This window comes from Crocodylus porosus, unplaced genomic scaffold, assembly GCF_001723895.1.
Source record: "Crocodylus porosus isolate Cpor-Errol unplaced genomic scaffold, CroPor_comp1, whole genome shotgun sequence".
Classification (NCBI taxonomy): domain Eukaryota; kingdom Metazoa; phylum Chordata; order Crocodylia; family Crocodylidae; genus Crocodylus; species Crocodylus porosus.
Window position 1 is genome coordinate 31,707,039 of NW_017728931.1, and position 15,263 is coordinate 31,722,301.

The following is a 15,263-nucleotide window of genomic DNA, read 5'->3' on the forward strand; positions in this document are numbered from 1 at the left end:
ATGCTTAAAAACTACTTCCATGTTTATCTGCATATTTTATTTTGAATCTAAACTACTTCTACCTCCATGGTTGGAAACATAGAAGAATGTCACAAAATCAAAGGAAACACTTATGATGAGATATAAAATCAGTAACTTCTGCTTCTATCAAATGACTGACATGCTTCCCCACTCAGCTACCTATCCACTCCTTACCACAAGTAGTTCTGGGTATCACTGGGCCTCGCATAGTGACCTGGAGACCAGTGAATTTGGGCTTTGGCAAATTGAGGCTGAAATTGAATCTCACAGTTGAAGGCCCATCCTACATCTTAAAGGAAACCATGACCTATTTAATGCAAAGGCTATTAAATGTATTATATGTTTCTGGATTTTATTATGAATCCTCCTTTTGGAGGTAGAGTACAGTGCACTGCTAGCTAGGCAGCAGAGGGCAAAAAATGAATCTTCTTGCAAGCCAAGAGAAATTAGGGAGTGTCTCTCAAGAGTGACAGATGTTCTCTATCATTAAGAAGTTACGTTTCTGCTCTTTAATGTTGCTGCTATTTATTTAGTAGTGTATAATGCCTTTCACTAACTCACTGAAATGCTTGATAAACTTTAACATATCACGATGAAAAAAATACTGCACAAGAAATCATTGTTGACTTGAGATAATTACAGCTGTTTAGGAAAGTTTCAGCTTTGAAATACGTGCACATCAAATGATATTTTTGGGGACTGGAACACTGACAAAATGTCAGCACCAAGGCAACAGCATTGTGTTGCTTCCATCTTTAATCGAAATTAATTCATCCCTAAGGTTTTTAAAGGAAGTAATTCATACAAGTGATCCAGGGAAGTAAATATGTTTCAGAAACAAGCAGCAGATTTATTTAATCCTGCCTGTTTAGCTTAGTTAATGAATCATGTGTCTTATAGTAAGGTAACATCCGCTTCTGTTGTTGCAGGCTAGCCTTATTCATGAAGACATTGAAAGTGCAATCAGTGACAGCAAAAGTGGGAAACAAAAAAAGAGACTTGAAACACTCAGGTAAAGTTCAACATCTTGGGAATATCTGGAACTGTCTAGAAATAGTCATTCAAAATTTTCCTTTCCCTTTCTCTTAATCCACTTTCTGCTTTTATTATTCTGTACGAGTTTGAAATAATCAGGAATAAATTAGGTGCAGCAGCCTGGCTTCTTTCTGTCTGTCTCTGATTTAGCAACCTGTGGTCAGAAAGTCCTCCTCCTTCCTCTTAGGTGTCTAGCTTATCTTGGAGATTACCACAACTCCCTCTATTGGGTGAGGTGGAAAAGAGTGGGGGGTGGGGCAGGGAGCAGAGTGTACTGTGTTCAGCCAAGAGTAACACATAAGTAAGAGGTAACTCATGGGGGTTAAGAAATGACTGAGATTTTCAAAGATATAAATGTGATTCAGTGGAAGTTTATCCTTTGAGTTTTTGAAAATCTCTATCAAAGATGCTTCCCTTTTCAGAGAAGTTGTCTTCTGTAGATCCCAAAGAACTGTACAGAGGTTACTAAGGATAAATTTCACCATTCCACAAGCTGGAGGGAGGAGAGAGGGATTAAATTAACTAGAGATGTTAATGATCTTGTCAATGCGGAAGCAGCGCATCTTCAAAGTTTCAAAGACATTTATCATACAAGTGCATAAGTTTAAAGTTAAGTGGATAATTAGTGCTTGCAGGACTGGGGCTGAAAACTAGCATTTGCAAGCAAGTAGAGCAATGAAGAGATAACATAGAAGGACTGGAACACCCTGGACACGGTAGGAAGTTGAAATACTGGTATTTTATTTTAAAAAATACAAATCCATGTATCTGAGGAATACATCTGAAATCTGTCACTGTATTATAAAACCCCAAAACTGTAAGGATGTAAGAGGTTGTAGGTCAAAAGTCCATAATAGGTCAGAGCTTGCAGTTCACTATGGCATCATGTTGGACTTAAAAACTGAATTTCTAACCTAGTGCTTTATGAATTGACACACTTGGTTGATGAATAGCAGAAAGGCTTGCTTCAGCAACTACCAACAAGTTACAAAACTAAATGACAGAAAATACTCTTTCCCAATATAAAATGAGCTATTAGTCCTTGGTATTATCTTAGCTGCACTGAGATATTTACCCAATGCAGGCAGGAAGCAGTTCTTGTACAGTCTCAAAGTGTGGGTCCTTCAGTTGTTCACTGCGTGGCAGAATGGCTTCTGGTCTGGACTGCACACAACTTGCTGAGAAATCTGCTTAGTTTTTATACTGTTTCTTTGAAGCATTGTTCTTGATGGTTGGCCAATTAAAGTCTGAACAAAGCAGGGAGGAAAAGGTTGATCATCATATCATGACTTAATTGCCTGGCTCTTGTTTTTGATTGTCTAGGTGTAAAGACTGTGTTTCTGCAGCCTCTGTAATTATAGGTCAATCACAGATGATGGGCCTTGAGTGTCAGAGGATACTCAGGGGTGTCACCGAACTTGTTTTGGGGTATTTGTTTATCAGTGGGGTAATTTGCAGTAGCTCATAACTTCAGACATACACTGAATGGTTTGCACATTTTTAAGATCTTAGAGTGACTTTGGATGTCTGTTTTGAAAAATGTGAGGATGTCACATGCAGAACATCCTTCCTATATTCAATGCACCTTTTACAGGTTTTTTTTGAGATACATGTTTAGTCTCTTGTTTTCTTTAGCTGCTAGGTCAATTGAAATGTGTATGCAGTTTCCTTTACTTCCTGACTCAGCCTTTCTTTAAAGGGCTTTTTTAGGTACACATATGTGATGAGCACATCAGGACTCTGCCAACAATTTTAACCACTTCTATTATTTTATGGCATGGGTCTGGTATTAGGTACCGCAAGCACTCCACTGTCTCAGTGTCTAATGGGTTGCAAGCCATTAGCGGTGTTTAATTTTCTTGTGGCAGTCTTGTTCCATTCTTTCCCCAGCCACTGTTCTGTATTTTTATGCAAGGGGCTGTGTCCAAGCTCTCACAGTTTTCCTATGCAGCACATTGGATCAGTAGGATACAGAGGCTCCCTCTGCACTTACAGGTAAAGATGCCATGGGATCTAATGCATGATCCACACAGTACCTGTACCAGCAGGAAGCAGGCTCCTGCAGTTGGGAGCTGCTTCTGCTGATGTGACTGCCAGCTGCAAGTACTGTGCACAGCTGGGGCTGAGTCCCACAGCTGCAAAGGCTCTCAACTTTGGCTGCACCTGGGGTGCAGCCAGGACCAAGAGTCCTGTCAGCTGTGGGATTCTCAGCTCTGGCAGCTGTGGGTTGCTGCTGCAATCTAATAGCCCCTGCAGGATATGGAATATCCTGTGGCTAGGAAATTGTAATGGCCAGGAGATTTGTAGCTGTGATCTCCGAGCAATTGCATGGAGCACCCCCACAGCTGGGAGATTGCAGCAGCTGTGGTCTCCCAGCCAGCCTGCCTACATGTTCAAATTAAAGATAGATAGAAATGAGCTGTAGAGTTGTTATTACACATTTTCAAGCAATAACTTTAGTTGGACCTTTTTAAGGTGCCATAGTTAATTTTGGACAAGGTTCTTTGGGTGAATCTGATATCTTTTATTAGACCAGCTTAAATAGTTGGAGAAAAAATGTTAGCAAGCTTTTGGGTTTAAAAACCCTTTGTCGAGCTGAAGAAGTCTCTGCAGTTGGTGTGTGCTCTTCATGGATGGAATGAATAGTTATCTTGTGGAATAGTTAATTTCCATATGTAGCCAGTCTAAATTTATTGTGCAGTTAACAAGGTAATTAATAATAGATACAACTTATGGAGGATGCCAGAGAAAAATGTGAGAGTTCTCTCTGTAGGTGGTTCAGATTTTGATTATTCTTCAGCTATTTTCATTCAGCTTTGTTATCATGTTTATAAAAACACATTGACAAATTGGAGGTAATATGATGAATAACAAAAAAGAATTGGCAGGTGACTGGGGAAGTAAATGCTAGGGAAAAGAAGCAGTGCTTAATTTATTGGCTATAGAGAAACAAAATAAAATATGTATGTGACTATTTGAGCGGTGTAAATGACATGAAAATCAAAAGGCAAAAATTTTAAGGTTATGATTTGACTGCCAAAGTCTGTGGGGCTTTTTGTGGTTCCTCCCCCCTCCCCCCAATATATTTGATGGCAGTCTTCCAGGAAAAATGATGAAAGACCCTTTGCTTTTATTATTTAATACTGTACTGAGAAAACAGACATGAATTTACAAGAAGATGGATTCAGCTAAATGTTAGAAATGCTTTGAGTGTTTTTGGTCTCTAGCTCTAAATGCAGTCATTCTCTTTTATCACTTGAGGTTTAAAAATAGTCAACACCCTGAATTAGGACACTTATCAGTCAATTTGTGATGCTTAAGATCACTCTCCATTCAAGACTTCTAGACAAAGTGAAGTCTAGATCAAAGTCTGCATTTGATATTAGGCATGAATACCAAAATGTCAAGCTACCAAGCTTCTCTCCTAGACTATTCTGTAGGCTGGTTTAATAGCCCTATAGAACAGGAGTGTCAGACTCATCTGACCCCCCTGGTGGAATGAAGGTCACTGGGTCAGTCTGGTTTGGCTTGGGACAGGCACTGAAGCCAGTATGCAGGGCTGGATTGGTGGAGCACTGCACGCAGAGTGAGCCCTGGGCTTGGGCCTGCATGTAGGTTTGAAATGGCCACATGCACTGCATGCACTACAGGGCAAGTGCTGCAGAGAGCTCTGCTGGGCCAGCCCTGCACAGTGGCTCCAGTGCTGCCCAATCTGGACTGGACCTGGAGCCAGCACTCGGGGCCAGTCTGGCACAGGTACTACATGCAATGTGTACCCTGGAGCAAACCCCTGTGCTGCATGTAGCATCGACAGTGCCAGTTCAGCCCACATGCCAGACCTGCTCTGCATAGTGCATGCATTGTGCTGGATTGGTCTGAGATCAACAGTTCTGATCATAGGGCTCAACGGGCAGTATGTTTAACACCCTGTTATAGAAGCATTATCATTCCTGTTAAATTCTCCATGTAAGACAAAAGAACAGGGTTTGTTTTTCGATTTATTTGCACACAAAACATATCTGCTATGGGTTTAACAGTACCTAGTGCTCCTACAGAGGCTTCATAAAAAGTCCTGTTCCAAGTACATTCACCTTTTTTTTATATGTACTGCTGGCTCATTAAGGCTTACAAAGAGCAGTGTGTGATGCATACAAGTCTTTACTGTACAGTTCACTCGTCTTTTCCAATAATAATGCTTTAGAAAGGAGAGAATTTTTGCTTCAAGCTTCACTTCTTTTTTCTCTCCTATTTTCCCTAGGATGATTTCCAAAGCTGACAGTGCTATTCCTCCACCCCCAAGAGCTCCTGCTCCTGTTCCCCCAGGGACTGTTACTCAGGTGGATGTTAGAAGTCGAGTGGCAGCCTGGTCAGCTTGGGCAGCTGAACAAGGAGACTGTGAGTATTTCTGAGAATTAACTGTATTGGGAGATGAGTGACAGACGATGTTCTGGGCAATGTATTTCTATAATGCCAGCTAAGAAGAGTAACTGAGAAGTAGTATTTTAATAGAGTTTAAAAAATGAAGCTAAAGGTAGGAAAAATTCATGAGGGTCATGTTCTCCATCCCCAAAAAAGTCAGGGAAGGGTTCTTCCCTCTAGCATATTTCCCTCTGGTTAGTTCAGTTTAGGTTTGTGCCCCAGGTCATCACCACTTCCCTGGAGAGGCAGTTCTATGTTCTAAAAGCTCTGGCTGTCAGAACCAGAGTAGAGAGATTCACCTTAGCTTTTTATTTCTGATTTTTTTTTTTCATGGCTCTCTTCCATTAGAATTGATATGTCCCCATTGTTTATTAAAATCAACTGACTCTGGTTCTTACAGAGTCTTACTAATGTACTTAGTACTTAATAGCAAGCATGACTTGTTCAATGATGCTGTGCTTAGTAACAGGAGATGAGTAAAAGCGGACCATTCCAGGGTAAAATTCTGACGGCAGGGACCTTTCACTTTTATTTCTCAGCTGAGTAGGGCTGTGGACTCTGCGCCTACTAGTTTTGGAATAAACTATAGGGCTAAATTAATTGGTCATTTCTGTAAGTCTGGAAGAAAGCATGGACATAGTACTGTGGAAAAAATGTTTTTTTGAATCCTCTGCATAGAGCTTCTGATTTTTATCTGGAATTGGAAATCTGATTTCTGTAAGACAAAAATTTGAAAGGATTGCTAATTAGATATGTTACTTCCAACTTTCAGTAGAAGGCAATACATTAAAAGAATAATTTTAGTTAAATTGGGTCTTTTTTTTACTGTAATGGGTTCTTATTAAAATTAAAAAGCTATTGTTTCTAAGCTTTTTTGGTTTACACTTCCCATTATCAGACTGAAGTACTATTTATGAAAGTGCATGATTGTGCAGAGTGAAACAGCTTAAATGCCCCCAGAAAACAACAATGGTAGAACACTTTCATACCATCACGCAGCATTAAAAGTATCTCAAGTGAAGACTAAACAGAGTCAAACATAAGGACAAATCAAAGGTTTTGTTGGTAAAGTGGGCTGTTACTGAATTGAGCCCCAGTCAGTTACAGAGTCCTTTTCTATTTACATGGATACTGTCAAAAATGTACTGATGGAAGCTCCCACTGTTAGGTGTCTAAATGTAACTTTAATATAGAGCTTACAGTGATTCCACAGAGCATTAAGATTAACTGTTTTCCAAAAATTGCTGGCTGTATCTGCCTCTCTCTCCTTGTTCAATCTTGTCACATCCTATTGCTTCCTCTCCTTTTTGTGAACGGTGTCACACTCTTTTACTTATTTGCCAGCTTTACTTGCTATGTCTTTTTCATATTTCCCCTTTTATATAGAATGTCTGCTTTGAATTAGTCTTTTAACCCAAAACTTTTCCTCTTCCTTCCTCAAAACATGCTTCACCTAGAGGCACTATGGGGATACTGATGATGACTACAAATGGGAGAAATCCATACTTCATCCACTTATACTTATTTAATTGTATACCCTTCTCTGCTATCTTCTATTACCTGATTTAGGCCTTGATTGTTGCAAACGTATGAACATGCTTGCCTTAATTCATATGAATAGTTTATTGACTTCTGTGGGGACTACACACAAGCATAAGTCTAATGTACAAGCAAGGGCAAGATCAAGGCATGAAAACTTAAAGTTCTTCAGGCCACAGACTATTTTGCGCTTTATTTTTATCATTGTTGTTGTTTGTATTACCATCAGAATGTGCCAGAACCATATTGTATCAGGCGTTGATACAAAAAGATGGTCCCTGCCCCGGAAAGCTTATGCTCATCAGGGAACAACAACACATGGTTATAGACAGATGGAGGATCACCTGTAAACAAAGAAACACTGTTGATCAATATAACAGGCAGTGGTCTCAGACCACCAGCAGCTTTGCTGTTGTCCAGGTTTTCTTTGTAGCAAAAGAGAGCTTTAAGAGGAGCAATTTTAAGTCTGATAAAGAGAGAGATTTGTGTGGTGATGAGAGAGCGCACCTCCCAAGTGAGTGGAGGAGCCAGATAGGAAAACAACATTCATTCTTGAAAATCTAACAAGGCACATTGGCGTTTGGTATCATGGGTTGTTCAAGGGCAGGAGCAGTCATCTTGATGAAGAATGAAGGATGGCAGGTATTGATAAGCTGTTAAAAGGGTATAAATGTAAAGTCTGACATTTGCAATAGAGGTGGGGGTGGAGATCTGCAGAGAAATAGAAAGATACTTGGCTGCTGGACAGGAAAGCTGTTTTTGCATTCTGATTCTTCTATGGGAGGAGCAAAAGGATATCACTTATCTCCTGCCTCAGGGCCTGTAATCTTTCTTTGCTTCATTTTTGTACAGCACGTAAAACAATAGAAACATACTTCTTTTTTTGGCCTTCCCTCTACTTTTAGCACTATGATTTCTGTGTAGGGTTAGGAGAGAGCAAACTTTAGTTTTTAGTTCCTGATGTACTCTGCATTGTGTGTGTTTTTCTCTTTCTCTTTCTTCATAGATGAAAAACCCAGACAGTTCCCTGAACATGAAGAAACAGCTGAGATGATGGCAGCCAGGATTGACAGAGATGTTGTAAGTGAGAAAATACATGCAGTATCGATCAGTCTTCTAGATCAGTGGTTCTCAATATTTTTTGTACCAGGACCCATTTGTAAACATCAGTGGCCAGTCCTGACCCAGTGCTCCTCACTTCCAATACGCTGCTTTCTGCCCCCCCCCCAGGTCTCATCCCCCGCAGTGTGTGGGGCAGGGAGGATGTGTTCAGGGTTTGGTGGGTCCCAAGCAGCCCCTTGCAGGCTGGAACTTTGCCAGTCTGCAAGGGAAAAGCCATGGTTTCCCACATTTTTCTACTTTAAAGAAGAATACATTTTTAAAGTTTGTTGATCCATATTTAAAGTTTGTTCATGGCCCTTTCATATAGTCTTGCGACCCACTTTTGGGTCACAACCCACAGGTTAAGAAACACTGTTCTAAATTGTTGCTTCATGAGCAGAAAGAGACTTTTTTCCACAAACAAACTTCATTTCAGAAGGAAAAATTTCCAGCCATGCCAGATTGTATCTACAATAGATTTTCAAGGAGCTGAAATGAGAACTGAGATGAGTACTAAAATCAGATTCAGTTCTGGAAAGCTAGAAACTTAGATATGAGAAACAAATGCACTCAAGCTTTGCTTCAGGAAGGTGCTGAAGAGTATACTTATCCCCTTATACTTTATGGGGCTTAAATCTGTTTAAAGTGCAGCAGAATTGAGCTGGACCTAAGCATGTACTTAAGTATGTTCTTGAATTGTCACGCATACCTGTGCTTTACTTAGTCTATTCTTCCCCTTATGCATAAGAGTTACCATATTTACTTGAAAAAAGAAAAGGTTTTTTCCCCAATCAGCATGGGAGGGAAAAGCCCCTCATCTTTTATTTGCATACCAGTAAACCCCCTCATTAAATATGTTCCCTGTTATTAAACTGCTGCTAGAAGGAGTATGTGCTCAGTCATAGAAACCAGCTAGGAACTTGACTGAATGTAGCCCGTGCTGAGTATGGCCATATTATACGTGTCCTGTATTAGGTAAATACACTGATGGAACCTTTTTGGTCCTTAGAAAAAAGCAGGCAAGTGTTCCTTTCACAGGGAAATAGTGCTGGGCCTGGAGGTACTGGCAATACCAGGCTGGCACCAGGAGAGCCAGAGCGAGCCCTGACACCCTTCCCTTGGTGACAAAAGTGCTACATTTGATCATACCCAAAAATGCTGAGAGGTTGATGGGGCATCTTTTTAGGGAAAAATTTTTATGTCCCAGGTCAAATTAGCCAGATCAGGTCCAAATCCATTTGACTCATTTGGAAACCATATGTGGCCCTGCTACTGGCAAATATCTTCCACCCTAGCCTGGGGCTTCACATATTTCCAAATCATTTGGAAAGCATCCTACATTCAGGCTCAAGCCTGGAGACTTGGGATTTGGGTGCCCCTGAGTTTTGCTTCCCCTTAGCAGTATGGCCACAGGAGCAAGCTAGGGAGGAATCTCCCATTTCCATACAGCTGGCATGTAGCTGAGATCCTCCTGCTGGAAACTGGCCAGTGAGAAGCTAAGCATGAGGCTCTTGTAGGGAGTCCTGTCTGGAAGCATACAAGGGTGCACCCTGTACTACACAGTGCCTTTTGAATTGCATTACCTTTCCCTACCACCAGCATGGTCATAGTATTTCTCCTGCCAAGTAATTATGGGGTATCCTTTACAAGGGCAGGTCTGTGCAGTCTATCTGAATAAGACACAGTGCTCATTGTGCCCAGCCTCCCTGAGCATCAACTCTTTTTCAAATCATGGTGAACCACTATATCAAATACATTTCAACTTCCTCTTCACTCCCACAGCTCAGCAGTGCCTTTCTTCATTTCCAATTATTCCTGTTTCCCCACCAGCCTTAAATGTCTGGCAAACATCACCAAGCTCATGTCTCTCAGCCTGTCGCATATGGTTAATATGGCCCTTTATCTTGAGATGGAAATGGACCAGGCAGCCCTGGACCTCATCTGCATATAAATTTTTGGAGGGTCTCAGGACTTGTGACAAGAACACCTGGTTCCCATCATGAGTTGGGGGGCTAGTTAGCACATGGATCCTTGGTTGAATCCACACACATACAGAGCAGTGTTGAGATATGGGATCACCGTGGCATGAAATATTATGGGCTCTGCTGGGGTCCAGCCCAGTAAACTGTATGGTAAGTCATGAGCCTTTTGGCTTTGGACTAATATCATGCATGGCTTGTATTATGTATAAGTAGGTATAACAATGCTACTCAAAAGCTTGTTTATGGAGTACCTATGCTAAAAACTGCAGCAGTTTTCAACAAGTTAAAATCCCGCAATTCTGGACCAACTAAGTCTATGGGTACCTATAGTAATTTGCACTCTGTGGGAATGTTTATTTCAAAGTCAGAGGTTTTTTTGGTCCTTTGCATTTCAGATTTTCAAAGGGTAGGGAAGTGGTGGATTGGGGGAAAGGAGGGAACTGCTGCCCTCCCCTCAGTCCCTTTCTCCCCTCTTACTGATAAGTGCAGCTCACTACCATGTGCTCAGAGAGGGAATAGCCTATGCGGGGCTAAATAGTAAAATGGGGCAGGAAGAATGCAGGGGGAAGATGTTGTAGGGGGGAGCAGAGGGCAAGCCACCTGACCCCCACCCCCAATTTTCCCTGCTGTAGCAGTCAGAGGGGGACCAATTCAAGACAGCCCTCCAAAAATTAGATTCTACACCTGAAAAATTGTAACAAATGTATATATCTTCCTTATAGAGAATCTAATTACTGGGGGATTTTCATATATTCAACATCATTTTATAGTCAAGCACATATGGTATTTACGTTGGTTAAGGAATCTTCCATATATAGCAAAATGAAGTAAGGTATTTAGTAAAATAGCAGTGTATTACATCAAAGTAAATATTAAAGTATGCCATGTAAGAAAATGGCTCAGTTTTAGATCCCTGGTTGGACTAGATGGTCTCTTTGAACTCCCTTCCAGCCTTACTTTTCTATGAGTAGGATAGAAAAAATTATGCTTTAACAACATTTTTTTCATGTACTCTGTGGGAAAATACATTCTGTGAATTAGAGCTAATGGATGCCAAAATGCAATACTTGCCTAGAAGAGCTTTTAATGATTGTGACTTTTTCAAAAGGCTATTTAAACTTTAGAAATAAACAAATGTCAGTTTTATAAATGTCAGACTTAAAATGAACCTAAACATACAGAACTTTCTGCAACTGATGGTGAATGTAGGAAACTACAGATTTACTGATTTTTTGGGGGTTTTTTTTGTTTTTTTGTTTGGTTTTTTTTGTTTTAATGACCAACTGCTATTCAAGATAGGGAGAGTGATTGTTTTCTTACTTTTCTATAGCAAATTCTGAACCATATTTTGGATGACATTGAATATTTTGTTACTAAACTTCAAAAAGCTGCGGAGGCATTTTCTGAGCTTTCAAAGAGAAAGAAAACCAAAAAAAATAAAAAGAAAGGACCTGGAGGTAAGAGCTACTCCCCCTTCCATGCCCCTAAGATTTATTATGATTATGATCCCCCTCCCCCCCCCCAAAACCATGTATGTACCTAGGAAGTGTGTGTGTGGGGGGAGGAGTTTCTTGGGGCGGGGGGTCTTATTTACATTTTTATGGTTGCAATTTCAATTTAATTAAATGATTTTATTTTCCTTTAGGTCTGGATATATAGTGAGAACAGAAAATTGTTCTAATCTGCAGCCCTTACTCATGTAAGCAAATCCCATTGAAGTCCCATTCTTCAAGTCAATGTGGAATACTGATGCGAGTAAAGGCTTCAGACTAGAACCCATAGCAATAACTGCAACTGTGCTGGATTACTCTAACAGATGCATTTTTCATTTTGTTCACTAGAGGGGGTTCTCACTCTCCGTGCAAAGCCGCCACCCCCAGATGAATTTGTTGATTGTTTTCAGAAATTCAAGCATGGCTTTAACCTTCTTGTAAGTACTTGCTACCAGCTACTGCTCCATAGGTTAGGCAGGAGCAGCATTTCCTGGCTTCTCTGAAGTCAGACAGTGTGTTATTTTTCTTTCTCAGCTGCCTCAAATTTGACTGAGGGCACCTGGTCATGTCAATTTTGCCCCTTGCACCACAAACCACCACCCATCCCTAGTTGCTAGTATGTTTTTGTTGTTGGGGGGGGGCACATTAATATGAAGCAAGAAACAGATGGGTAGCAAGCCTGGTGTAGCATCTTTGCTAGAGCATTAGTCTTCTGGGGTATGTCAGCATGGTCAGGGGCATGAAAAATTACCTTGCCCCCTCTCGTTCTCACTCCATCTGTGAAAAATGATTTTAAAAAATGTATTGTAGCATCTGTTAAAATGGCATTGGTCATGCACCAACAAGTATGCTGAAGACTGAAAGCAATGCTGAGCTCACCTGGGCCAGATTGCATTTCTTGAACCATTTGTACACAGAGCAGAAGCAAGTGGTTGGTACTCAATCTCATGGTTAAAGGGGCAGGATACGTGCCTCTGTGATAAATCCATGTTGTTCCTACTTCATGTTCCAATCCAGTCAAGTTGACTTAAGCAGAATTGAAAGTAGCTGAGCTGGTCCTTGGGTGATCTGGGCTCCAAAGTCCCTATCTACAGAGGAGCCAAAAATGGCTCAGGTGGCATTTGGCTCCTTTCATCTGTGTCCAAAATTGCAATGCCAATCTATAGATCCTGGAGCAGCAAAGATTTGACTGGGCTGTCTCCTGACTGATGGATTGTGTGTGTGGATTTTTTTATTTCAAAAAAAGATACAGAAAAAGGATGTTTCAAGAGTTTTACTAGCAAAAGTAGAATTTTAATTGTAAAATGATTTCCTGAGAGGTTTGTTAGGGAAAAGCTCAGCTCTTGCACATGTGCCAGTCTCACTATTAATACTCTCTATTTAGTATTTCATTTGTGCCTGTCAGATTCTGTACTCATTGCCATTGCAAAGTACACTGCATAATACTTGTCAAGTATGCCATGAAAATGCACATGAAATGTATTAGCCTCAAAATACTCTAGCCCATGGATTGCTCTTGCCCTGTGCATCACCAGTCATTGGCACCTTGTGGTACTAAGTCGCATATTGGCTGCTGGTGTCTGTGTGGAGTTTGTGTGTTCTGGGGGTGGAGGGTGTGATGTACTCTACAAGATATTTGTAAGGGTTGGGAATTTAGGGAAAGTTGCCCTACGTCATCTTTTTATATACTTGAAATTGTAGTTAATTCAGGCAAGTGCCATAGCTTCTGTTTTGCAGATCAGACTGGATGTTTACAATAGTGTCTTCTGATCCTAAACTCTTAAATCATAGACACTCTTGTGGAGAAAATCAGGTCTTCTCCATCTTGATGCTCTTCCACCTGAGAGCACATGGTTGAACAGTGTGATGCTCCACATTTAAGATTTCTTAACCCTTTCTTCTCCTGCCTCCTGCATTTAAGAGCCTTTCCTCAAGCACATTACAAGCATTTACACAAGCCTCACCTCCTCATTGGAGGGTGTACTGTAGTAGTTAATGCAATGTTTTATGGGTTGTTTATGCGACATCTCCTTTCCAAGGGGTAACTGGGAGAGGGGCATGTCCCAGTTTTTATCACCCCATACATATAATAAACACAATAACATGCAAAATATGACATGCATTTTAATTCCGAAACTAAAATATCTTCCCTTTGAAGGGTGATTTTGCTAAGAGCTACTTAACTGTCATTAAAGTTATCAATTTGTTTTCTTTTTCCTCCCTCAGGCCAAATTGAAATCCCACATCCAGAACCCTAGTGCACCTGAATTGGTTCATTTTCTGTTTACACCATTAAATATGGTAAGGTTTTATGATTTTTTTTGAATGTGTCCATCAGGCTTGCTTCATTTAAGTGTGCTGGAACATTTAAAAATGTAATGAGATTAAAAATGGGTTAGTGGGGACAGGGTAAGGAAAAATTACTAGTGTAGTTCATTTTTTGGATCAGGACCTATTTAGAAAATAAGCATGTTAAGTACATAAGGAATGCCATATTGGGCCAGGCCATAGGTCCATGTAACTCAGTATCCAGTATCTTTTAGTATCAGAGACAGGCAGCCCAGAGGGAGCATGTTTACGCAGGGCCTGTCCAAGCTGATCTCTCCCCACCCTTCTTCAAAGCTTCCATCACTCGAAGACCTAGCAAGTAAGGCTGTGCGAAGCTTCAGTCGTTGATTCAATTCAGCAGAGATTCGGCCTGAATCGGTGGCCAAATTTCTGAATCTGAATTGAATCAGGAGACCCTTTAATATCTCCAAATCAAACTGGAACCCTCCGAATTGATTTGGAAAGATTAGACTATTCAGACATAGACACAGCTTTAAATGTTTTTTCTAAATACCTCTAGGTAGCAGGTGGCTCGTGAACGCTGAGATGCTGGGGCAGATGGAGAGTCCCACAGGAGTGTGGAGGTCCCCAGTGCACTTGGCAGCAGACGTAGAAGTTGACCAGAAGCACTTCTGGGTCCAGCAGGGGATGTGGTGCCCCTCACCCCTCGTGTGCCGCCAGCTCACCAACTGGTACCTCCTCGGTTTGGGGGCAGCAGGGGTCCCCCTGTTGTCGATTGCTGAGCTGGGGGAGTGAGGGGTGCCCCCCAGCACAGTCCCCAGGAAACCTGGAAGTACTTCTGGTTTGCCGAGCATGCGTGGGACCCCCCAGCCTGTGCCCCTGTGGGATGCTCCATCCACCCCAGCATCGCAGTGTTCACGAGCCGTGCCTGGCACCTGGAGGTATGTACAAAAAACATTTAAATCTGTGTATGGCCAAATTGCTGATTCTCCAAATTGGCATTGAATCTTCAGATTTGGATTCAACTGAATCGAATCGGGATGGTGAGCCAAATCAACGAATTGAATCACTATCCCCAATTCACGCCTAATCCTAATCAAATACGGCGTATTTCACACACCCCTACTAGCAAGTCTTTATTTAGAAAATTCAGCCCAAATTATCAATATACTAGTCTTTTATAGCAAGATTTTTTAAAATTAACCCTAGTTTTAAAACGTACATACAAATTCAAATTTTGCCTATACTTACATTTTTCCTTAATAAGGGAAATGAGTACAAAGCTACTGCCTTCTATTTAAACACTGTGGAAAGAGATTTAAATGCATATCCACCATAAGGAGATCTAGACAGTATTTTTATTAGTTAAATGCAATTTGATCAC

General features: G+C 41.0%; 1 protein-coding gene across 2 annotated transcripts in view; it reads left to right on the forward strand.

The window, feature by feature from the left end:
- Positions 1-15,263, forward strand: part of EPS8 (epidermal growth factor receptor pathway substrate 8) — an 84,469-nt gene that overhangs the window by 31,168 nt on the left and 38,038 nt on the right. For both annotated transcript variants that reach the window (XM_019544498.1, XM_019544499.1), the window contains exons 7-12: positions 951-1,033; positions 5,315-5,451; positions 8,021-8,094; positions 11,428-11,554; positions 11,939-12,027; positions 13,817-13,891. In XM_019544498.1, the coding sequence (XP_019400043.1) occupies positions 951-1,033; positions 5,315-5,451; positions 8,021-8,094; positions 11,428-11,554; positions 11,939-12,027; positions 13,817-13,891 (585 nt within the window). The remainder of the gene's footprint in view (positions 1-950; positions 1,034-5,314; positions 5,452-8,020; positions 8,095-11,427; positions 11,555-11,938; positions 12,028-13,816; positions 13,892-15,263) is intronic.